Genomic DNA, 26,056 nt, shown 5'->3' on the forward strand with positions numbered 1-26,056 from the left:
TTGTGCCTCAATTATACGTTGATTATTCGGAGTTTTTCGCTCCCTTGCTTGCGTGGATGGGTTTTGTTGACGCAGTGGGGTTGAAAACAGGTTCGCACAAGGACAAGGTAGGAGCCTTGCTTTTGTGCTGAAGTGTGAGTGTTGGTGGTAAAAACACAAGGAAGAGGTGCTTGATGGTACTGATTGCTTGCTGTACGAAGGTTGCATATGCAGCCGAAACATTTGCACAAACTCGCAACATGGTTCCTAAGCGTTACAGGACTTGGTGTGTGCAGATGGGGGCTAATAATACATTTTCATACCCCTTTTTTATTGCACAAACTTTCCATTCGCAGTTGCATGTTTTTCCACGCTGGCTCAGTTTCGGGCTCCGTTTTGAGTGGGTATAAATAGCATTATATTTTGATGTGTTTATGAACTATGTGAGGTGGAATGGAAATAATGCATGAGACGCATTATTTATGGGCTGTAAACAATTGTTGTAGGCTAAGCTATTACACACTTGTAGGAGAGAGGATGAATATTTATCGAACGACGAACGGAATCGCTTTCCATGAGTAAAATTAAAGAAAAGTGAACAACGGAATTGTTTGAAATTTGCGAAGGAAAAGGTTCAACATGTAGTAGATTTTAAACTGACGGTTGTTTATCAGAAATTTTAGTAACGATTTATTGAGCATTTAAATTTCTTAAACCAAAAAATATAATGAATGAAAATTTTTCTCTGAGCTGGCCGGAAAAATAGTTTTTTCTTATTATTCCACATCCACATACATACTCACAAACGAACAGACAAGAACACCACCCGTTCATAGCACAATCCATCACGGAGCATATTAAACATCGGACCGACATTTCAATTTTCCGTCCGGTGTTCTATTTTCGAAATCAGCATCACATTTGTCTTTCGCTGTTTCCATCAGTCCTCCCTGCTTTCCTACCCATTCGCTTCCCTTCTTCGGTCGTTGAGCCTTGGTGCGCTCAAGTCTGGACCTTGAGCAAGGTTGACCGATAGCGGGCAGGACAGGGCGGTTGTTTGTATTTCCTCTTGGGCGATTTTTGTTCGTCTTGCAAAAAAACGAATGGAACGGATTTGTTTTTTTTTCGCGCCGTATCGAGATGCACGGGCAAATTGGTCGATCCATCGATCGAACGATCGATCGATCACTCAAATTGTTGTCGGCTTCGCTTCGGAAGAGATTTCTATCGAGAATACGGCGAGCAAATTGCTTTCTAATGAGGTTGGCATGGAAATTGTACTCGAGCTGCACATGACGTTGTTAATTGTATTAAGCTGCCCATTTAAACCGTAAAAGATAAACGTGACACGAGGAGTCAGACAGGGTGTCGTGTGTCTGCTCGGAAAGGACACCGTGTGCAGTGTCATTTTCCAGCTCGGAGTTGGATGGATGGAAGACATGTGGTGTTTGAAAACGCTCTCACCGAGTCAACATGTTGCATGTGGAAATCATAGCAATGGAATCGAGTATAGCGGGAAAAAGCGATCGAGAAATGAAGCTCTGCTCATCTCGAGTGACGTAGAGCACGGCGAAAAAAAAAACGCTCCTAAACCAACATGGAATGTGACACAGACGGCAAAAGAAAAACCTACCTTTTTACGAGCAGTAGGAAAATTGAATTTTGACCAAATCAATGTCCTCGTGTTAGACAGTTTTGGGCAGCGTTCGTATCCGGTTAGGCATTGTCCGCCCACGAAAATGTACCACTACCGGCAGACCAGGCCGTTTCATTCGATACGTTTAAGCAACGAACGTCATCATCATTATCATCGTCGTAGACGTCGCGTAGTCGACGTCACGCTCGTTGGTGTCGTAGAGAGTGTGCGGTTCATCTTTAAGCAACGCTCCGAATGGATATGATTCACCTGACATCTAGGTTCGTAATCGAGGAAAAGCATACACACACACACATATATATTGAGTCTTGGTTTTCAATTTCACTCTAGCTAACCGCAATCTACATTGGCGGTTAATGTGACAGGGAAAACAGAGGGCCAAATTTCACATCACATTAGCAAAAAGGATAAGCTAAATCGGACGTTAAAGGTGAAACGTTCGCACTAAGGTCTGCCTTCAGAGCTTCAATTTTCGGGAAACAAACTGGCAACTAATAATTGCGTCGATACCGATAATTATAATTACGGCTACCAAGGACTGTAAGCGCCTCGTCGTGTGCGTCATAACGATGGCCGAAACCTCTAGCAGGATCTTTTGCGTTGGTGGTTTTTAGGGAAATGAGATACTAATTGAACGAAAATTGAATAAGCCAATAGGATACTGTCATTAGGAAGCATGGAAATATGTTTACTATTTGGGGCAGATGACTTATTTTGGAATATTTATATTTTTATGTAAATTAGTGTTGGGTTGTCTTATAAAATGGAAACTTTACCATTTCGAAAGATAGAAATAAGTAACAGTCAAATATCTCAAAGATGATTAAGAAATTTCGCAATTCACGCATACAAAAACGGCCACTTGAGCGAACGTAGGTGCCAAATCTAGCAACTTCATATTATATTTACTGCCAGCAATTACCCGTGTACGAAAAAAGTCCTCTTTAATGAAGTTACCAGTAATAATCAGCATACTTATTGTGAAAAATGTGCCACACATCGCCTGCACGCATTCGATCAAATATTCCACCCCAAACCGTGTGCCGGAAGTGAGATGCCTGGCGTCAGATGCCCTTCATTAAATGCAGTGTGAAATTCGATTTCCCACACGTGCGCCATTTTTTCAGTCGCCCAAAACTTCGCCCCCCAAAACAAACTACATGCGCCGATGCGATTTCTGATACGGCCGAGAGTGAAAGCAAACTGGCATGGGGATGTGATAGCACACAGAAGTTGCTTCCCGAGAGGCGGGAATTACAAACATTTATGATAATAATGCATTCCTAATGGAATGGTAATGATGAAATATCTATGCACATAATCAGATCAGTGGATGTGGAGCGTGTTTGTGTGTGCGATATGAGTGACAGTCTGATGGAACGGAACCGACGTCAAGGGTAAACTGGGCGGGTTGGCAAACTAACTAAGGACAAATGTGGGTTTGATGGTAATATAAACTTTATCGGAATCTAGGTTTTCGCTTCCACCACCACTAACAAGGGAGCAACTTGCGTATAATTCTTGTTCGATACGGTGGCGCTTATCTCCCGAATGTGCGCTCTCCCAGCATCGACTTGGGTCGCTGGGGTGAATTGTATGACGCGAGATTGTGGTCCGACCCACGGAAGGATGTTGATGGTCCGTCGGTTGTCGTTCCGGTAAGGTTATAAATATCATGCGTCCTGCAATTTATTACACTCATTTCGCACCGCTCTAGCGCTAGGATTTCCCTAGCATTTTCATTCTAGATGCAGCGCTGGTGCGCTGTGGTTTGAGGCGCGACACAAGAACCACAGGACGAGCCACAAGGGATCCTGACATACTCCCGGTTTTCGAAGCGCATCACATCATGCAGGGGGAGTGAAGAGAATGTAATAAAACCACAGAATAAGTGCACAAAGGGACCATCCTCTGCGCTGCCCACGCTTAGGATGTGTTTTGCCCGGAAAGTCCACTTAACTACACCGAGTCAATCCAATCTTTCTCTCTCTCTCTCTCTCTCTCTCTCTCTCTCTATCTCTCTCTCTCTCTCTCTCGCTTTCAACCAAGCGCCGGATGACAGGGATGATGGTGATAATTTTCTGGTTTTTTGAATTTTGATTGAGATTGTCGTGTGGGTTTGGTCGTCGCTCTCTTGGTCATCTCTGCAGGGGAAAGTCCGAGAATTGGGTCGGGAAATTGAGGGAGGGGAGAAACCATTCAGTGTCGAAAGCAGTGTCCCATACACCATCGCTTGAAGCACTTGAATGCAATCGAATTTCGATGAAAATGCAAATACATGCACTCCATCACGGAAGACCACTTCCTAGTAGAGATCGTAGATGACGAGGGTTCGCAGAGGTGTTGATAAGACCGGAAAGGGTTGGAGCGAAACGAATGCCGCTCGGGAATGGGGTAAGAATCGAGTCCGAAATGGAAAGGATATTCGACGACTGCTGCAAATGGGAGGTTTGACTATCAGAAGGTGTGTTTTTTTTTTCATTCTTCAGCCCAAAACCATCAGAGATTCTAACCACTCTGTCATGCTTTTCCGATGCTGCGGACAGTTGAGTGGATCAGTTGAGTTGCTCTCTAAGTCTGGTATGTTGCTCTGCGTTGAACCAGCTTCCAGCTCCTGCCTTCCCTGCTCATTCACGCTTGGGCTGACGTGCCATAAAAAAAGGGTTGTATAAAATAGGTCCGCTACCCGATGCACACGGTCGTGAGACGTGTATACCCTTTTCACGTCTTTTGGGGCGTGATTCAATTTCCGGACGAAAGATTTTTGTCCATGGCAGCAAGATCGATCTCTGGTCCCTGCTGCTTTGGCAGTCGTGGTTTACCGGTAGGTTAACTAACAGCGAGTTTTCGCCGGGTTTCGCCAGAGCTCCAGGTGGGTGCTGCTGACGACGCCCCGATGTCACACGGAATGCAAGGTGACAAATGAGTTTTGTCGATTTTCTACAAATTAATAAATAAATCTTTCGTCTTCAGCCCCGGATTGGTCGGGGTGCGATTCTTGCGGTTCTTTGCTGTGGTGATGTGTGTGTGTGTCCTTCCTTCTTCTTTTTTTCGCACGTGTAGCTGCCACTCGGGCTTAGCGTGGTTTTCCCATTTCCACGGGGCCGTAAACTTTGTGTCCACGAGCGCACATTTATCATTTTCCTCGTCTCGCGGGTGTCGTAGTTTTATGGTCGCGAACGTGACGCGCTCGGGCACGGTGAGTTTTGGATCCTGTGGACGATTTCACACATTCGAACATTCTGATGCGCCAAAGGTTGGTGGGCGAAGAATTTTCTTGGAAACATATTTCGCTTCCTAATGGAATGGGTTGTACATTTTCTTGAAGGGAGAATCGTTATGAAGCTGAAATGTTTTTCCAACCTTTTTCCCTTAATTTGTTTAGTTTTAGTGATTTATTTAATGTTACACGCTTTACGATCGCAGTATGTTGAAAGCATTGGAAGAATTTATTTTATTATTTAAAGAACTTTATACCACAAAACAAGGCGGTGTCGTGGACCGTTGGCATTTTTGATGTTTCATTCTTTATGGTTAAGCTGATCGTAAACAACGCACAGTATTAAAAGCGTCGTAAATTATGCGCCAATGTGGGAAAAGTGAGCTGGTCTACACGCTGTGTCACAGCCATGTGTGTAATAAATATGGTGAAAATGGTCTAACAGAAGAAAAAAAAAACCGTTTTACCTTGGTGCATGCCTTTCTGACGGCGATTGAACATGAAATGTTCGATCTCATTAGTTAAACGTTCGTGCAGAATTGTTTTATGCAAACCTTGAAACCAAAGGAAGTGAACGATCCCGTGCAGCCAAACATGCAACGCAAGGCGTTTCGCTCTTTGAGTCAGTTGTAATTTATGTTTACCGAGCAGGAGATGCTGGAGAACTGTCACGCACCTACCATTCAATGGTAAGAAGGAATGAAGGTAAAGCAAAAAAAAAGGGAGAAAAGCTAAGAAAATTTAAATTTTTAATTAAAACATCTGGTCCGGATGTTGGAGCACATTGCCAAGGGGAAACGCCGCGCTTTAACATCAACACCGATGTAGAACGGGTCGATTGTTGTAATGGTTCTTCAATGGAACGGTTGAATGTATTTTTTCTTTATTCAAATTAGCACCCCTTTTTCTTCCCTTCTGCTGAATTTTCAAAGACATTGTTATCTTAACAAATCGGAACTGTTGATGTTTGCTTTTATACAAACGCAACATTGTGCATACCTTACCATGCGCTGTGGTAAGCGCATATTACACACTCTCTGATCGGGATGCAGTTTTCCAGATGAACAAGCCCCAAAGCTGCTGGCAGCATTCGTTTTTATTTATGCAAATATTCCTTTCCATTCGTGTCTTTTTCATTTGAGCGCTGCTCTAGTATGCAGAACTTCGGTTTTTTGCTACTATCTAGAACAGTTGGAAAAGATGTCACGAAACTGCACCACCAAGTAGTTGCACCAGTGCGTTTTGGTCTAAAATTCACCTTCTCTGTTCGTACGTACATTCGGTAGATGAAGCAAACCCAGTGCAGGAGGGTAAACGAAATTGAATAAATAATTTTCTCGTTAAGGTACATATGCGAACCACACTTTTCCTTAACAAATAGTGTAATGAAAAGTCAGTTGCATTATAAAATTCTGGATTTGCTGCCCCAAGAATCCGAAGTAGTTTAAACTACCAAAGCACGAAGGGCACATGCATTTATATCACACTTTTTCATTTTAAAGGGAAATTTGCAAATAAAGTGGTGCCTTTTGGAGCAATGCTAAAATCTGCATCTAACTTTGCGACGTATTTATTATTGCATTGCGTGCAGGGCGATCGTTTTAAAACAAAAATTGCATTTCTTATACTAAGCCTGGCTCACACCACCACAAAGATCCTCTTGCTAGACGCAAAAGTAAGGAAAATCAGGAATGAGTGGTCGTTGCTTCGAATGGGAACCCATTACAATTCATGGAGCATTGAGTTGTGATTTTTTGTGTGTGTCTACTTGTAGTTAGGCACGGGGTTCAAGTCACTTTGTTTAATGTTTCGGTTTGTTCAATGGAGCGATGAAACCATTTCATGAAATTGTTTTTATAGTGTTCGTTTCCATTATGAGTGTGACATTTTATGAACCTTAATAAAACATCGCAATAATACTTTCGGGGTTTATTGGGGTGGGTTTAGCAAGGTGACGTCTCGCCACAATAGTGGTGTTTTGTTGTACTTTTGTTCTATGGGGAATCTTGGCTATCATGCTGATCCTCTTGAGTAAAACGAAACAAAGATATTTGTTAGGTTAGTTCTTTTTTGAACATTTGTGTTTTCTTTTATTGTTATTGCATTTATGTTTTTCAGTCAGTTTGGAATTTTACAAATTGGTTTTAATATGATCTTAGACTAGTAAAATTGGAAAGACCTCTTGTTAAAAGCTTAGCTAATTTTCTGAGTACATTGAACATATTTATGTTACATCTTAACTTATCCTACTACCAAGTTGTATAACGAAGGAGGACTATGATCCTGTTTCATGTGTGGAATTTGCCAAAAAAAATTGATTTTAAAATACATTTTTTAAATATTTCAGTATAACGGCTCTCATTTACTTATTTCATCTTATTTAATGAATCCATTACTATCCAATACATTTGAAATATATTTTTTCTGACTGTAATGAAACGTTATGAACGTAATCTTATGTAATTTAAATTGTATCCGTCCTGTGTGTCCTACCTATTACTGAAGACGCCAACGATGTTATCGCGTTAGGTATAAAAAAAAGTTTGGAAAGGACCACTTATGGTCTGTCAATTTTAACAAACAAACAAAAACGAATAGCAAATAGCCTTATGATTGTGAATGTTTCAATTAGGAAAACATATTTCTGTGGATAATTGGCATTATCTATTAATTTCTTTAAACATATCGCGCTAATCGCACTGCACAGAACCACTAATAAGGACATTTCATTAGTTTTTCACATGAAAAAATCATCAAGCAACGCACCCTACATCATCTGCAGTGAAATTCACTTCAAGCGTTAACCACAGCCGTCATCTTGCGCCATACAACCATCGGGTGGGAAAAGAAGCAACCATTCCGTGCTGGATGCTTTCGAATGCGCTAAACAGTTTCTCCCTAACTCCACACGGCGCAGCACACATATTAGCGTGGTACGGCCAATAATCACATAAATATTTGGGGGATTGCGAGCTGCTTGCGATTGCTCCGAAAGGCCTCCCGCCGAAGGAATCAAGCGTTGCACGAAACGTCTTTCTGGTCCGCGTTCGTGCTGACCATCGCCGTAAAGCAAACATCCGTTCCGGGGCGAGTTATGGAATGTCTGGAATAAACTGCTGAAGCAAATCACTGCTCCAACGCGAATAGAAACGAATTAAATTTTTTTACCAAAAAAAAAAAAACAGAAGAAAAAAAAGAACCAAACAACACAAAACCCGATTCCGAATCAAAGCCCTTTAACGTGTCCGGGACCTCCCACGACCTTACGAGGGTCACACTCTTTACGTTCCAATCTGTGTGTTAAAACATCGATCGGGTGCAATAAATACTACACACCCTGTAACCCGTTTTTTCTCACTCTTCCGGTTCATTAAAACTCCACGGGTGGCTTTTGTTTGTATTCGTGAGGTCCATTTCTGCATCTCGCCATGTGTCTTGATTGATTTCATCGCATTTTAAGGGGTAGGACAAATGGGCCTCATAAATGCGTTCCCCAACCACGTTGTCCAACATGAACGGATAGGAAGTTCCCATTCTCCAAAGGTGCGCTTTTATGCTCCATCTCGAGACATTAACTCCGCAATAGAGGATGCGCGATTCGTCTCGATTAGTAATTGATGGCATCAATTAATGAGCTCGCGCTGTGAAGATCTCTTGGGACTCGCGGCCACTTCTCCCCTGTGTTGTCTAATGTCAAATGTAAGGTTCACTTTCGGTATCGAATGTCGCCGTTGAAGGCTCGAGCTTTTGTGCACTTTTTTTCCATTCGCACCGAATCACTGCAGGCGACGATGCACAGATGTGTGTGGTCGGTGTATCCCAGCTGGAAGCGTTAAATATTCATGGCCGATGGGCAAAATCCTTCAGCAAAATCGCAGCCACAGTTGGGCCTCGATTGCATAAATAAATGCGCGTGTGAATGCCAACCCGTTCGGGGCATAAATCTCACACGCTGCCCGATGCGACGGTCACAGGAACTGTTTGGCGTGGAAATGGCACGAGGGTTAAAAATTTGTTTATTATTAAATCTATGCACAGCTGGTTTTCGGTTCCATGCACACAGCCGCATTTTCGAGCCACAGCAAACGAAGGGAAAAATTATCCAAGCAGATCCGTAGCGAAACGTCGCGCTGGTTAGCTCGTATTGGCATTCTATCACTTGAAGGGAAGCCAATCCTACCACAAGTTCCGGCGCTGCAGGCAACCTTCCAGTGTATCATTTCGGTAGCTGGGTGTAAACTCATATAGAACACTTCATCGTGCCACATGTGTTTGGCGTTTAATATTTCATGGAAACTCTCGTAGAGTACCTAAGCGGTTGAGCCATTACACAATCCAGGCGATGATGGCATCTTTGGCGCACAAGACACTGCCATGTGTCGCGGAAACGAGTTTTGGTGTAGTGATTATAGAATAATTTTAATTCCTTTGCCCGTTAATGAGCGCTTCTTGCTGCTGGCGAACCTCACAGCCCGTACACGTCACTGTTGCGCATGGTTTGCGAATTTTCCGGCTGCATAAGCACAGGCGTAACATTGTGCAAACGAAGCTGAATGCTTGAAAGTTCTTGGAGTGGAAGGGCACTGGGAACAAGGTCGTGTAGAAAGAGGCACACCCTACCCTTAACAAACACTTTTACGAGCGGACCAGTTGCTCTATGACCATGATCAAGTCGAACCAGAACCCCAGCAAAGACCCGCAATGGGTCCCGGTCATCCCGGGTGTGTTTGTGTGTGATTGAGCAATAAAAGTTTCGCAGCATCACCTCAAAAAGGAAGCTACAGCGTTGCAAATGCTCCATCCACTGCTGTGGTTCATCGGCTTTCCGGGGCGTTGTAAAGCTTTTGTCTCGCGAGTCCTGCTGCACACCACAGACAGCCACAATATTTGTGTAAAACTTTACATCCCAAGTGACGGGAGTGGAGTGTCTGCAGCGACTGGCCGTTGACTTTCGATCGGAAACGAACGCTTTAGAGACAGAAAACCGCATCCCGTCGGACAGAGGTGGACTAAAGTGGGTAAGGAGACCATGAGGGTTCATGATATCCTTGCTGGAGCGTTCCACACGAAGTTCCGTGCGAGCGACTGCAGTCTAAAAGCGGCATCTCGAAACGGTTGAACAGTTGGCATTTCGCTGTGGTTTCTCTGCGTTCCGGAACATTGCAGACCGCGCGTGGACAAGTAGCGACGCTTCAGACAACTACACACTCACGAAGAAACACACGCTCATGCCTTTTCGATCCTGTGAACCTTTCGAAGGCAGCATTAACGGATGGCTGGCGGGCATCCGTCGTACGGGAAGCTATCGATGAGGTTTCAAGATTGATGTTCGTAGCACGACGGCTTCATGCCTCCCAGTCGCCGCATTCTCCGGAGCGCACTGTAGGAAAGTGTTCGACCGATATTTAAACACGCAGCGGATAACATCAAAGCGAACTAGGGTTAAATGCGAAACGATTGAGTACACGCAATCACGTGAAAGATGGTACCAGACAGGACGATACTGTTCACAATGTTCGAACATGTTTATTTACAACTCAGGCTCAGGCCTGGAATCGTTTGCTGTCTTTCTTGTCTTGCCATTTCTCCGGTACATCGTGGGATTAGCTGAGATCGTTGCGTACGATTGAGGTAAAAGGTACGTAACCGTTCCTGGGTTTGAACGGTTAGTGTTTGCATTTGTTACGGTCACTGTCACTGTCAAATGATAAACATTCGCACCAGCCATCTTCCTATTGACGGATGGTTGCAATCGAATAGGTGTTTTAGTACAGAGACTCATAAAAATTCGCTAAAGTCTTTTACTTAGCGTTGTTTTATTTATTATACTCTTTAATTGTGCATATTTGTGGCGTGGTGTTGGAAAGAGCTGATAATATTTTGTATCGCTATTGGTGCATTTTTGTGAGCCTTCTTTTATTTCAAGAGTCCTAATGTACTTCAAAATTATTATTATTATAATTACGATTAACACTTTCATGGCATGTATTATCAGACATATTTCGTGTTGTCCGTCTTTGGCACCAACAACTTTCGAGCCTTTACTGCCTGACATCCTCGGCTTAACTTCTCTCTTGGGCTTCGCAAATTTACCTACGGCAATTTAACGTATTTTTCAAATTACAAATACAGTGCCATTTGGGATGTCAGAGATTTCCAATTAAAGTTTAAGGTTAAAGTTTAGTTTAGTCTAATCCTTAAAATTATGTTTTAAAAACGCATCCTCAAGCAGGTGACTGAAACAAGCCAAAAAGTAATTATTGGAAAGCAAGAAAAGGGTGAAAATTCCCTTTAAAAACGATAAAAAACTAATTTTCGATTTCGAACTATGATATCCAGGCAGCGCAAAATTTTACAGTCAACATGTTTAAGGATTAGGATTAGTACTGTGACATTAAGAGCCAACATTGCTGTATCGACATAACATGTTTATTGATTAGGATTAGTGCTGTGACATTAAGCGAATACATTGATGAATCGACCTATTAAAGTGACATTATAATATTGATTTATTTAACCTATAGGTTTTTTTGTTTTTGGTCGGGAACTCTTCGTTTCAGCCACTCCATTATTTAAATTTGTGAAGCAGCTTCTATTATGTTATATCATAAATTATTTATAGAAAGAACATCGAAAATAAACACTGTTGCTTAAACGTAGCCCTAGGAAAAACAACTCTTCCTCGAAACAAGGACGTATCTGCACACCCGGCTTCACGGGGTGCAATACATACGCTGGCCTGTCCAGCAAACTGGTCGCGTTAAAGTGCTTTATTTGCTTCACCTTGAAATTGATCTTCTGTCAGCTTTAAAAGGTACCGGTTTTTGCCACGCACAGCTCGATTTGAAGTTTGTTTAGCTGCAAGATCATGTTAATGGGCCCACACTCTCGCTTCCCAAACACATGCGCACACACACACACACACACACATATGGCGCTCCATTTTAGTGCCAGCAATTTATCAATAATTCTGCAAAGTAAAGAGCGTAATAAAACTCCAACCAGATCCATCCAGCGCTGCAAAAACTAATCCACCACCCGAACGGACATCTAGGCTCCCATTTTAATGGAATGTCTGGTGCCACGTTTGCCCCCGAGTGGAGATGCATCGCTGTCCCGGAGATGCATCTGGTCGCATGCTGGATGTATGCTGATTGAAACCAGCCGAGCGAGCGTCGCTGTCTTCCGCGGGGTGTCCTAGCCTGGAAGAGAGACAGCTGCTGATATCGTTGCCAGATTGCTCGGCACGATGGAGCATTAAAAAACAAACACCACATCCAGCAGGCGCTCACCTTTCCAAAAGTGCAAAGGGGGGGGGATTGTGTATGGAGATCGCCGAGCAACAAGACGCCCATAAATAATAAAACAGCGAAAATCGTATGCATTGCAGCAGTGTGAAGTGATCTGCGTCTAGCTAAAAATATCTGCAAAACCCAAACGACGAAGGACGACGAAAGCCGTAGCGTGCCGTAGTTTCCAGCAAGGGAAAGAGTCACTGCGCCCTTAGGGAAGTGAAGCTCATTTTTCGCTTCCAGATCCACACACGGTGGAACGGTGTTCAGGCGATGGCTCGTCTGTGTATGTGTGTGCATATATGTTAAACGATATAAAAGAATAACGCTAGAAAAGAAAAATAACAGACACTAATAAAAATAGCACTCAGCCGGGCGAATGGTTTTCGGTATGTTTTATGGTTATTGGGAATGCCCTTTGATACCCGGTTGCCTCGATTGAGACACTTTACGGATGGTGCCCCAACGGCAGGACAGATCCACCCAATCCTACCGTCGATCGCATCTGCCTCGTAAATAACACTGTTATTCTTAATTCATATTTCCTCTCTCGAGCTCTCACTGTCCCTATCCGTGTTTCCTCGCCTTTCTTCGGGACTGTTATCTACTCGCCAGGGTTCGAAAATGGTCGGCAGCGAGTTTTTATTGCGCTTCAACCCATTGTTTTTCCCGAACCGGTTGAAAAATGTGAAGAATGTGCGTTGGGTGTCACCATGAACAGGGAGAAAATTTGAATATGAAACAGATGCAACAGCAGCAGCAGCATCAACATGCTCGTTCGCCCATTTTGACACCGAAGAACCCGAGTTCTGGCTGGATCTGTGTGGTACCGGTAAGAACTTGGTGGTAATTTTTCGGAGTAGATTTATCTCGCGTTAAAGGAACCTTCTGCGGTCAATGTAGGTTCTGGCGGATACGTTTACATAGCAGCACGCTTACACCTAACCGACAAAGTATCCGATTTCAATCCCCTTCAGCTAAATGTCTTTATTTGAAAAAAGGGGTGTCTCTTGCGGCAACAGAGACTTGTAGATCATGCGAGCAGATAATCGGTTTTCGAAAGCGAGAGGTAATGCAACTCTGCTACAGAAACAAGATGATATAGGATCAGATCACCATATCATTGTAGCTGAGGAGTATATAGAAAGAAAAAACCAGAGACAGCCGACAGAACTTGGACGAGAACGAGAGCAATCCTTAGTTGAGACTGTCTTCCAGCGCACCTTTCCAGCGGAGCAGTTGTGTGGCTGTGTATTAAATTTCATTGATCGTTCCGCCGTACCGTCTCGTTACGCCATCGTGACACACTTATTACGTATGGCACTGGCATACGCTAACTTTTCCAACTTGACAACAGAGCACCTCATAAAACCAAACGAGCGACATTAAAGTACGGGCCCGATACAGGAGGGCACAAAAGTTTCGGTTTTGGTTTCGAAAAACTAATTTCTCCACTTACGAACACAACCATGAACCGTGGGCGGTTCGGGTGCAAAAGGATAGTAAAAAAGTTTTTACACAGTTCATTCACGTACATGAACGCCCTATCGCGGGCCGCCTTTCATGAACTGTAGTGTCAGCCTTATCAGCCGTGAGTGGGTCGAAATGGTTCATTTGTTTGATGGCCGACAGAAGGCAGGTGTAGCTGGTGGAAGTTTAGACCAGCCGGTATGCCGGTCTCCAGCTCCTCGGCAGCCCTTACCAGTAACGGTGATGGGTCAGGGAAAAGTTTAATGACTCATGCGCTTGAAGCATAAATTATACCGCCGTATTCCTCGGCCGGTAGCGCAGAGGGGGCGGGTGGCACGTAGTTGGATTCGTCACACTTATTACCAATTCATGACGTGTAGGAAAGGTTGATGAGGTGCCACGTACCTCATGGGTGCGGGTGAAAATCGGAAAATTTCACTGCAGGTTTCTTCAAAGCGACTCCACCCGACAGGCAATAGGCGTCGTACATTTGCTTCTCGTACACGTGTGGTACGGTTTCGGTAGATGGCAACACGGAAACGTTTCGATGAAACGGCGCTAGCTGAAAAATAGTGCCATGAAAGATGGTCTTCTCCGGTGCGTGTTCCGGAGTTCTAGCTGTACGGTGTACGAAATGGAGAGATTTCAGCGCCTATTTAACACATTTTCCGTAGGAAGAATCCACCCTAGATGAATTCCAAACAGTGCCAGAGAAAAGTGGCAGAAAAGAATTATTAGTCTAATACTCCAAACGCTTGGTACGTGAAACGAATGCGAATGCCCTTGTTTGCTCGAGACTGCTTCCCCACTGACAGACTGACATTCTTTGCGTGCGTTAATGTATCAGCCGGAACCATCAACACCCGGCAGCATCGACCCGAGGGCGAATTCAATAACGATTAATCTGTGTGATTCCATCAGAGGACAAGCGTGTTATTTTTTGTCACCTTCTCCAGGCGAAGAATTCTGACATATTCCCCAAGACGATTGGTGGATTTTGCCAAAGTCGCTCAGTTTGACACGACAACACTCGTTGACAACTACTCGCCGGAACGTGACAATATTTCGGAATTTATTATTTCCTTCCCTCTTGGTAGCATTGGCTACACACAAACACACCAAGACGAACCTTCTCCCCAATCAGTGTCATTCAAGGAGGTCCCGTTTTTTCCCCTCAATATCCTTTTCTTCCGACACGTAGCAAAAGCAACTCCCCGTTGGGAATTCCAAGGCCAGCAGAAGCTCAGAAGAAAGAGTAAGAGATAAACTGGACAGGAAGTCAACTTCGAATTGGAATGGTTCCGATAATAAAATCAAACTGTATTGGAAAAACATTCCCTGGGCCCGGGTTTGCTGCTACCGTTCGGTTTCCTTGTGGAAAAGCCACCCCAGTTTGAAAATTCTACCAAGTCGTAGCGTTTGTTCTGATGCTGCCTGCGTTGCTGGCCTATACTTGCCTGTTGGAATAATTCGAGTGGTTCGTCCATAGCTGAAGACAAACACTTCGCCACCGTCAGAAGTTTGGTTCAATTTTGTGGTTGGAAAGAGATTTATGTGTTTTTTGGTCTCCCCTTCTCTGTTCTGCGAGCCTCTCGCATTTCCTTTCCTTCCCTCTCTTTTGCTGGGTGAAAGTTGCTAGTGAACTCCAACATTTTTCGCCATCCAACCGATTGTTTCCACCGAAATCCCACTGGAGCATCCTTACCGTCGTTACCGGCTGCGGACCGTTTGCAGCGAAGAGTGTACGAGCTGTATGTAATCCGATGACGGTTGTGCGCCCCACGATGGTGGTAGTGTGGCCAAAAAATCTCGTTGAGCGAAAAAGTTTTACCATCTCGAGCGCAAAACGACTGAATTAACCAATTCAGATCAACGGATTTCACTTGTTTGTTTGCTCTTTTTCTTACATTTTGTGTGAACGACCGATCCCTTGAGCCTAGGGTAGAAGGAAATGGTAGGGAGTTGGCATCGTTCCTTTGCTCTCTTTGCTTCATACAGTGGCGCAAGGTTGGAAGTTTGTGAGGACAAAATTGCTCAAAAATGTACAGAACTCAACCAACGGTTATCATTTGTGTTCATTTTGGGATAATTTTGAAATCACAGTTCATCGATTTTTTTAAAATTGAGGGGTTAGTAGAAATAGTATTTAGTTTAGCAAAACATTTCAAAATTAACTTGCAAATTTTCCCGACCAATCCACTCTTCAGCGTCACCACTCTGTTTCAAATTAGTCGCTTATCCTCTCGCGTACTAATTTTGACCGAATCGCACGTTATCTCGATGTGCACATTTTGACTAATGCCTCGGGGAGCGATAGGAGCAGGAAGCGAAAGAAACTTTCAAGAACGACCAGAGTAACAAACAATATTTCGCTGATGAGGATAAAGCGGTTAAATTAGTTCGCTCCTTTCGAGTTTCGTGCGCGTTTTACTTCGGTGCTGTTGTGTTGTGTAGAAGGGCGCTCACGGTTCAGCACCAGCCCGAATGGAACACTGTTTCGCAGCATAAGGTTGCGGTTTTGTCTGCAAGGGCGGAGAGTTTTCCACGGCATCTCCATCACCCCAAGCACTCATCCTTCCCCGTAGGAGCGCGCGCGCGCGATACACATTTACCGGTGTTCGGTCGGTCGTAACGATGCTCGATCGACCCGAGCAAAACGACCACGCGAAACGTAGAATGTGTTGTAAATCTAATTGTCCTGATAATCGTTAATTGATCCCCGGAGAGATTACGCAGCCGGGCGCAGCATTATTCGTTTGTCTTGTGTGTTCGGGTTTCTTTGGAGCAGTGAAAGGAACGCTGGCTCGGGTCAAAACGGTAACGCACAAGACAACAGACTGTGAAGGCATACCAATGTCTGGTGTTTATTAATACCGCGTGCAGGCGCGTCCCGTGCTGGTAGAGATGGTCGGAGCCCGGCTGATGATGCCGGTATTTGCCGCGAGCATCACTGACTGCCGGTATATCTTAACAGTCACAGCCGGTGCCGGTGACGACAACGATTACAGCGGCGACAACAACACTGGTCGGTCGCGACCAACAGTCGCCCGTACGATGCTACCCGTGCTACGGTCGATACTGTCACACTGATTCCCCGCGGCTGGTCCTCCGAAATGCTGAATGAAGAAATATTTTATTACTTAGCAGATAATTACAAACATGCTTCGGATTCCATAATGCCAAAGGGCTAACGGGTTACTTCGTTCCCAAAAGAACAGCACCGGAATATGTATATGAACGCTCTGCGACATTCGCTGTGTTGCTTGTGTCTTTCTGTACGGGCACCACTTTTAGTGCGAAAACTTTCACACCCGGGTGATGGTAGTCGGTGTGGATTAGCGAATATGACTAGCGCATCGACAAGGAACAGTTTATTTTTATCAAAAGATTCTAACAGTTGTTGTGCGAATCTGGCCGTAAAAGGATTTTATCGCGCTTTTGCGTGTGTGAAGGTAGGCAAACTTTTTGGGGAAGTTATCTTTTATGGTACACTTTCAGAGAGATTGCGGTTGATGGCGAAATTGCGTAGCCTGTCGCATACCGCACCTCCTCCGCGCTCCATCGAGCCTGTGCTGCCATCTAATCATATACAAGTGAGCACGGAAGATAAATATAAACCCATTATCGAGGTGCTTTCGAGGGTAGATTTATAAGCTTTAAATGGGAGACACTTTGCGCCCGTCCAGACACGCAAAAACCCACGAGCATGAGAGCATATTAACATCTCTGCTCGCAAGCCAGCTCGCAAAACAATAGAGCCGACATCATTAGTCCTTGAGTTATCTTAACTGTTCCTTTAGGAAGGAATTTCGTCCACCCCACGCTTGCAACCTCGCAGGACGACTTTCAATACACAACGCTATTGTCCTTTTGCCCGCCCTTACGCAATCGGAGGGCGGGTGGGCCCTTTTGAATGATGATCTTAGCGACACGAGTGTGTTTCATTTTCCACTCATTTTCTCGCTAACGATGTCGCTCCTCCTTAAGCCTCGAGTCTCGAAATGAGTCGAAAAGAAAGCACGACCACCCTAGTCTCCACCTACACGGGACACTCGAGAACTGCTCAGCCCGGCGATGCCAGCGGAGTGTCTGTCAGGGTGCTTCAGTTTTTATGGAGCTGACTTTCCCAGCACGCTGTTTATTTGCTGCCCTTTGCTGAAGCCGTTCTGCTCCCTGACTGATGGGTTTGGGTCGTAAAACGCCAGCACAAGAGACTCATTAGAAATTATAACAGAATTCCATTCAACGGAAGTGAACTGTCACGGTTCTGCAGGCGGTACGGTTCGGTTGTGCTGCAGTGTGGTGCGGTTGATTTCAAGTGTCAATTGCACACCACAAGCACCAAACGATGTCGTTCCGGGGTGCGCTTTAGATTGCTCGGAAGGCGCGAATCCAGCGAGATTGGTAGAGTATGCAGCCAACCCACACCACAGATCAGAAGGAGGAAGCCTGATCATTATTATTATGGCACAATATTTATGAGCTTTTGGGTACGAATAGCCTACAGTTGGGGAACGCTTTTGTTCCTGTGGACTATTACACGCTTCCGATTGATCAAATCGTAACGAGCGATGGGCCAGATTAGCCATCTGCATTGAAAGGAGAGCGTAGGCTTTGGGTGGAGTAGAATACAAAATCTGAGCTATCGTTGTACTGCGTGCCCACCATACCATCGTGTTTGTTGCCTGCTTACCCTAAGCTTGGGCTTGTCTCAAGGAAGCCAATCGAGCATGTAAAAAAGGAGAACCAATTTTCCGTCCTCAAATCTCCACGATCATTTGGATGCCGATACTGGTGAGAGGGCAACAGAAGAGAGAGAGAAAAAAAACGATCACTTCGCAAAGTGTGGCAGTCGAACCGTTCGAGCGAGATATATCTTTCGACATCTGCATAATCTCAATCAAATAAATCTACATTTCGACTGTCGTCTGGCAATGTGCGGAGTGGGCCTGTGTTTTCCCCTATCGTCTGCAGTCATCCTTCACCATCGCTTCCCACTGCGAGCGAGATTTTTTGCGCCTCATTTCCACCCAGAACATCCAGCGTGCTGGAATGGAATCCAATGCGGAATGATTTACTTAATACACTTCCTTCCAACCGACATCGAGGTACAGCCTCACTAGGTGGTACTCGACGGTGGTTTTCGCCCCCTGTATCGTATTCTTAAGCGACCGGGCGCGTGTGTGAATGCCGCTTTTAACCTCTAGCTTTGCAGCCACCGAGAATGGAACAAGGCGGAAGAAACTTAGTAAAACCAGCAGGGGTTTTGCGAAAAGCGAATGAAATCAAATGCCAAACCTTGCTGAAGCCTTGCTTTGTTACTACCGGAGAAAAAGGCAGTTGATTGAATCTTGAAAATTCTTCCGAGCTGCATGGCATTATATAAGGTTAGCCTTCGTAAGGTTCCTATTTTTATGGACGGCAAAGGTACGTTTAAAGAACATCATGATGAGGCGCAACTCGGAAAAAAAGGATCTAGTTACATGCTTCCGGTTATAACAGAAAGAAAAGAGGAAGCGTAATATGATTGCCTTTTTATTTAAATTATGATCATACGGAAGCCTTGCGAGGTTCTGCGAGGACTTTGCGGGCTGACACACCAAAGTTAAGAAATAATACAGAATGTTGAATGTATTTGCATGCATCTGCCCGATATTACACGCAGAGGAGCTACATAATATTGCCCGTTACATCTTTAAAAATGTGTGTTTGATTTATGCTCAGCAAACATTACTACGCCCTTATGCTTTGCACCGTTTACTTAGGACGAAGACTTACTACGACCGAGGACCGAAAAAATTGAACGATGCTTTCTACCCACACTCAGCTTTACACTCAGTGCGCCTTTTATTTCGAGGCTCTTAAAAGCTCATCGTTCAATCTGTGGGCAAACGAAAAGGCATTCGAGTTGTGCGAGCTGTGCTTTATGAACATTTAACCAAACTGCTACTCGCTCGAAAGTTGTGCCAAAGCAGACACCCGTACCATGTCACCTGTCTATGAACTTTTATTTTTCCCATTGCCTTTTTCAACTCTCATTTTAAAACAAAAACAACACGGGACCTAAATTTCGCTCTCCTAGTGGTCTCCACAATCCAGCGAAATAGGCAACTGAAAGCAGATTGATGTGAGACGATTTTTCATCATTTCCATTTGCGGCCAAATCGGAATAGAAGCCTTTTTTGACCCTACCCCATTCACAGTTTGGGGAATCGCCGGAATCGGAAGGCAAAATAGCGAGAAGCAATTTCCGTGAATGGGCGCACCACACGAAAATCGAGATCTTTTGTCGTCCCCGATCGATTGCGTTTCTATATTGGAATCTTTACGATTCTGTCCCGGGGAGCCTGGGGTTGACTGTTTATTCTTGTCTCCATTTCACGCGCTTTAGTTCTCGGTGTAGTTTGAGGAGGAGAAGCATCGCAATTTAAGGAACGGATCTTCTTTTTTTTATCGCCTTCTATCGCCACAGCATAACACCATACATAAACGACAAGATTCATCGTCTGCTGTAGATGCAGGTGGCGTGCTGTGGCACGTGGTGGTTCGGACGTGGCTGAGGCGATGATACTTTATTGGCCGAATTTTTATCGACAGTTTTTTGGAGTTTCTTTCTACTTTTTGTTGTTGCTTTGTCCGATTCCAACCTTACGATAATTTATTACCGTTCGAAACGCCACGCAACTGCTGTTACGCTTATCCATCGCGGAAGGCTCCTGGAGCTGCCCATGATGCCAACCAGCAACAACAACTTCCACACAAAAAAAAACCAACGAACACGACCGATATAAAATTCTCAGCAAGGGATCACAGATGCGACCGGTGGAATGCGCCATTGTGTCGGTGAAATAATGATGTTACGCAAAATGTGTTTTCCCTGCTTCGCATTCCTCGCATTTCCGCGCGCGCAGTAAATGATGTTTCGCGTCGGCCGATTTTGGCAATTGCTAGAATTATTACAAAATTATTTATGAGCCTAATGGAACAGGGTCATGTGGCTGGGGAGAGTAAGAGGAGGGATGGAGAGAGAAAAAGGTACTTGTTAAGCTTCGGAAAATGCGTACCGCTGCAAGGCCGAAGTGAAATGGCTGACGGGTGTTTGGAAAGGGATTTTCTGCACTTTACAATTCAAAGTGACTGTTGGTTGAGTTTTTAACGATCTGTTAAAATTGTACCTTCGGGAAAACGGAAAAAAATAATCAATTTTCTAAGGATTGCGGTTGGAAAAGAACATGAGGTTTTTGAATTTTCTGAAATTAAAGCTAGCGCTTTTTATGCGAAAAATATGTTTTCTTCGGAAAACTAATTTAATATTGTTTGCCTGATTACAACTCACCCAGCTCCACAATACCACGAAAAGCACGTCGATTTTCGTCACACAAACGCGACCGGGCGTGGGGCATAACTTTTTTGAGCGCATTCCTCTGTGGAAGCTGCGTTCCGCTTGACGCAAGCCCTTGGTGTCATCATCTTCGCACCATACGAATCGCTTAGCCGTAATTTATCCACCCCTGCAGTTTAGCATCCCGTCGGCTCACCGTCGGCATCCTGTCCAGCCAGAAAGCACATTTCGATGCGGGCAGATGAAAAATGCTTATCGCAAAAACCGTTTCACTAATGGTGCACAATCAACAAATTCGGTCGACAGCTGTGGGGAAAGTTTGGTCCATCGGTATACTTCGCGTGCGCCCTCCCCCGGACATTCCATCCACAGGTACGCGAACGTGAAAGGTGTTGGAAGAAAAGTTTTTCCTTACGAAGTTGTTTTTTTTTTTTCTTGCAATCACCATGAATTCACCCTCAAACCGCATACGGGGACCGTACTTTGTTCACGTCGAAACAAAATTGTACGGGCCAAAGTTTTGCCACACCGTGCAACGTACGGCATTATTTGTGTCCCTTCGGCAATCTTCCCCGCGGAAGGCAACAACTCTCTGCACAACTCACCCACCCACCCACCCTGGGAAGTGGAGTGCAGAATCGAAAATGGGAGAGAGTCAAAGTTTTTACGGTTGCACAAACAAAAACAAGCGAACTTGCCGCTCCCAGTCGCTGGGCTGTACTGCAACAGCACAGTTGCTGGCAGACGGTGCGATACGGACCACAGCAATATAAAGGCAATCGTCTGTTTTCGCGATACGAGCGAAGAAGGCAAATAAGTAGGCAAACCTACAAGGTAGAAGTTAAAGAAACGTAGAATAATAAACGTGTTCGGTGGGAACCTAGCCCTGCTGGCTATCAACAGTTGTAACACTCCATCAACGTTATGAGTTGATGGTAAAAATGCACCATTCGGTACAGGGCTCAGTCACTTTCTTGTCGAATCAAACGCTTCCGCTGCTCATTGGGAATTAAACTTCCGCTAACGCACTTTATAAACTCAACTTCTATTTTAAGCGTGCTGATAGGATAAGACCCTAAGCAAAGGAGACAGTGCGAGGGTGTGAGTAAGAGGGAGATAAAAACGCTTCTTCAGTTCGGAACTCGAAGCCCTGCCTGCAGGACTTTTACGGCCCAACTGTGTTGTTTCGGAAACGTCTCCAGTGATTTAGCGAAATTAAATTAAAATCTTCCGTCCGTCCTCATTGACGCACCGTTCCTCCCAAAAGAGGCCCAAAATGGAACCCACGGGCGTGGATGGAACGGAAAGTTTGCCGCTTTTAATAAGGCACATCCCTTTTATCCTGCGATCCGAGCGCGTACGCACTACTCCAAGGAACGCGCTTGGCACACCCGCTGGCGACGATGATGTTGATGGTAATTTAATCAAATTAAGGCACTTTTCTCGGCACTCTTGTCTTGCGTGCTGGATCCGTTGGCACACGCGGAAAACTCTCCATTCGACGTACCATCCAACTTTCAAACTCGGGTCATCTGTTAACGTTCGGCATAGCTAGTGCTCGAATGCTCTGTCAAATTATCGCAAGAATTGACCCCATTGGAAGCTCATTTAGAGCAGCAAAAAACTATCACAAAATTCACTCATCTTACGTATTATTTTCTTTGTCTCATTTCAGGACCACCTGGACCACCTGGGCCACCCGGCAAAAGAGGGAAGCGTGGCAAAAAAGGAGATCCCGGCGATCCGGGCGTGGAGGTACGTACGCTCACTTCAAATTCACCGGTAGCATATGGTTTTCCGGGCACTATTCTCACTGCAACCTTGCAGCCCAACTTTTCTTCTCCCTCTCTCCCTCCGTGGAGTCACCGTGGATAGTCGTCCGACATTCGTCAAGATCAAAAAACCACTTTTCACAGCTCCGCACAGTCCATCTAGATTCGGGTGGGCAAGAATTTCGGACGATTCAGGTTTGTGACTGACGGATGTGGATGATCACACGGCACAGGAAATTTCCTTCCTTCCCGTTCGCATCACAAGAACACAGGGCGAAGAACAATTTGTCTTTTGTGGTGCAACTAAAACAGCAGCAGCAGCAGTAGCAGTCGTGGCCTTATCTTACCGCTGCGGGTGCGCATGTGAACCGCCCGAAGTAATTAATTATAGTAAATTACACGGTCGTTTGTTATTTTAACTCCCGGACACTTTCCAAAAACATGGCACATCGACTGCGCGGACGCCGATTAGAGTGACCTCGTGGTGGGCAGAGTTGGAAGTAAGGCCAATAAAGAATAACTCTCCATCGTTTCCTGCTGAGATGAGATGTCAAAGATACGATATGGTCTTTGCTGCATTACATTTGATAAATTATTGTGACACGCTTGAGCGATTTTAAGGTAGCTAATTTTTTTATTATTGGCATTCCAACGAGTCTTGGGATTATGGAGTCTTGGGACAGCTTTTAGATTTAAGATGCATTTCATTTATATTATTCCTCGGAAAATGTTAAAATACATGATTTCTTCGCTTCATCTCTCTGCGTTCTAGAACTTTGTACCAATAATGATTGTTAAATGTAGAACGTGAGCATTATTCATCGAGTTGAATTTTCTTTCCAACATTCAAAGGCTCTGTTAACTAAAGTTTATCGATTTTAAAACCAACACACTTCTCCTTCTCTGCGTTTGATTAAACATGACAAACGTACGCTGACACTGAATGTTTACTGAAACTATTCGCACCTTCCAGGCATGAGTGTGTGGTTTACATCTCCTTCCACTTGTAGAACCCATCAATTCCATCCTGGCGCTCACCAACCTTCTACAACTGTCTATTTTATCTTAGTAATAGCCGACGTGAGATGGCAAAGTTTTGCAAATAGCTTCAACCTTTACCACCAAAAGGTGTGTGTGTGTGTGTGTCGGGATGCGCATTTTCAGTGCAATGGTATTTACGCAAACTTGCATCCGTTGTATTTTCTTGCTGATCCTCACCGTGCCTGCACTCACATCCGAAGACGCAATGAGCGAATATTACAATCAAAAAGCTGAACCGTAGGATACTTTCTACCTGTCGTCCAAGACGCCAGGGAGCTCTTCTCAAAAACCAAACAAAACTTTCGTAATTCTATCATCTGTTAAACAAGTTGCAAACTTTTCTGCACTCCTGTACATGCCAGGATGACACACGATGGCGACGACGAACGGTTGGGTTGTTGGACGTTACTGTCTGGGCAAACTTCGTTCCAGCGGAACCCTCGAGTAAGATAGCTTAGAATCAGGCAGCGTGCTCAGAGCTTAAGTTGCCCGATGGTTGTCGACAGCCGGGACCAGAACCTGGATTGCGGAATGCTTTTATTATGCACTCTCTGGAGAAACTCATCAAATCGCCAGTTCCAGTGGCAAAATGGAGCTAGATTCGCACTGTCTTGCGGCGTTGTTCGGTGGCAGAAAAGTGTTGCGATGGCCACTTTGGTCCACAAGTAATATGCATCGGTTGAATGTTTTTGAAAGCTATTCCACTCCTTGCTACTACGGTCGTTGAGTAGCGTCTTTCACCACCCGAATGCTCGGCTTTGGAGGAACACCCCTAGACAAGGAGCGGGTGAGGACACGAACGATAGCCAAGTACACTGTGGCTTCCCTATCTCCACTGCACTTTGCCACAAATCCATTGGCCATCGATGGAAAACTCTCTGGTCGTTTTGTAGAGAGGGCTGCTGACCATATCGTACCACCACGAGGATCCGACGACTGTATGAAACCAGCGAACCTCGGCAAAACATTTCAACTCATGCAAAGGTTATGGCCGGGCAGCATCTTTCTGCTGAGCGAAGCGCAAACCGCAACGGCCGACAAGAAGTGTCGAAGGATGGCACCGGAAGCGGATGTTGAAACTTTTATTAGCTAGCTCAACCGTAACCCGATCCAGGGGACGCCGTCGAGGAAATTGTTCGCCCATGCAGTGCCTGAACCGCTCGTTGTTCAGGACGGCCACACACTCGTATGCCCTTGTTCGCTCGTAGAACGATTCGTGTATGTGTGTGGGCTTGCACATCATGATGGAACTATTTACTGGCAGCCATTGAACCATGCATCACTAAGCCGAATGAATCTGGACATGCCGAGTGTGACGCTGAGCCAGCACGATTATCTCGTGTCGGTTGGGCTGCGAGCGTGCATGAATCATAAAGCTAAATGATTGCATTTTGGGGCGTATTCTTTTCTTCCTGCTTTGGGGGAGGGCGTCGAAAGGTGTCGGTGGATTAGGGATTGAGCTGATGCTCGGTAGGAAAAAACGGGCTCCGAACGAATATGGCAACAGCATGCAACAGTCGGCCAGTGAATAATCCTGAGCTCAGCTTGTTTGAATTGCGGCCAAAAGGAACGAATAACCGAAAGGACTGCAATGGGCTATAAAGTGTGCCTAATTCGTCGTGCCGTACTTGGATGGTGCTTGCACTAAAGATATAATTTGTATTGGCAAGAGGTTCGCATTGTGAGATGATAACAAGAACGGATTTGATTATTTTGCATTTTGCTGGATGCGTTTTACTGTTTCGAAGAAACCATTTCAATGTCCTTTTGGAGAAGGACAGTAATTGTTGAACATTGCTAGCTTTATTAATCGCATTCCAGATTTGAGATTGGATTTCTAAATATGAACTGTTTCAAGCGAATTCAATAAAGTTCTTTAGCTCATTACAACTAAAAAATATATCTGCTTTTATCGAGTTCCCTCATGAGAAAACCATCATGAGGACCATAAAACATAACTTTTTGATAATACAAAAACCAAAAGAAAACATGTTCCGATAGCAAGATGATCGCAAACAAATAAATAAAAACAAATTCAAATCAGAGACTTTCCAAAATCGATCTCGTTTCCCCATTGTTTATTGTTCCAACCATCAATCCAAAGCTGCACCAGAGCTAGTATAGCAGCCCGATTATTTATTGTTTTATAGCCAATTATTGCACCTTCGGCCAGGCGGACATTTCCTCGCATTGATTGATGGTCCAGTTTTGATCACCTTTATTAGTGTCAGAGCTGTAACGCGTTGAGTGTGAGGGCCCAACTGTGCTTTAACAATTAACATC

General features: G+C 44.7%; 2 protein-coding genes across 2 annotated transcripts in view; both read left to right on the plus strand.

Annotated features, from left to right (window-relative positions):
- Nucleotides 1–26,056, plus strand: part of LOC126559023 (glutathione S-transferase 1) — a 435,657-nt gene that overhangs the window by 64,607 nt on the left and 344,994 nt on the right. The gene's annotated exons all lie outside the window — the stretch shown is intronic.
- The window catches only part of LOC126559736 (collagen alpha chain CG42342), an 83,383-nt gene that overhangs the window by 15,721 nt on the left and 41,606 nt on the right, over nt 1–26,056 (plus strand). Inside the window, exon 2 of the mRNA XM_050215908.1 lies at nt 22,636–22,715. Coding sequence (XP_050071865.1) covers nt 22,636–22,715 — 80 coding nt within the window. The remainder of the gene's footprint in view (nt 1–22,635; nt 22,716–26,056) is intronic.

Source organism: Anopheles maculipalpis, chromosome 2RL (assembly GCF_943734695.1).
Source record: "Anopheles maculipalpis chromosome 2RL, idAnoMacuDA_375_x, whole genome shotgun sequence".
Lineage (NCBI taxonomy): Eukaryota > Metazoa > Arthropoda > Insecta > Diptera > Culicidae > Anopheles > Anopheles maculipalpis.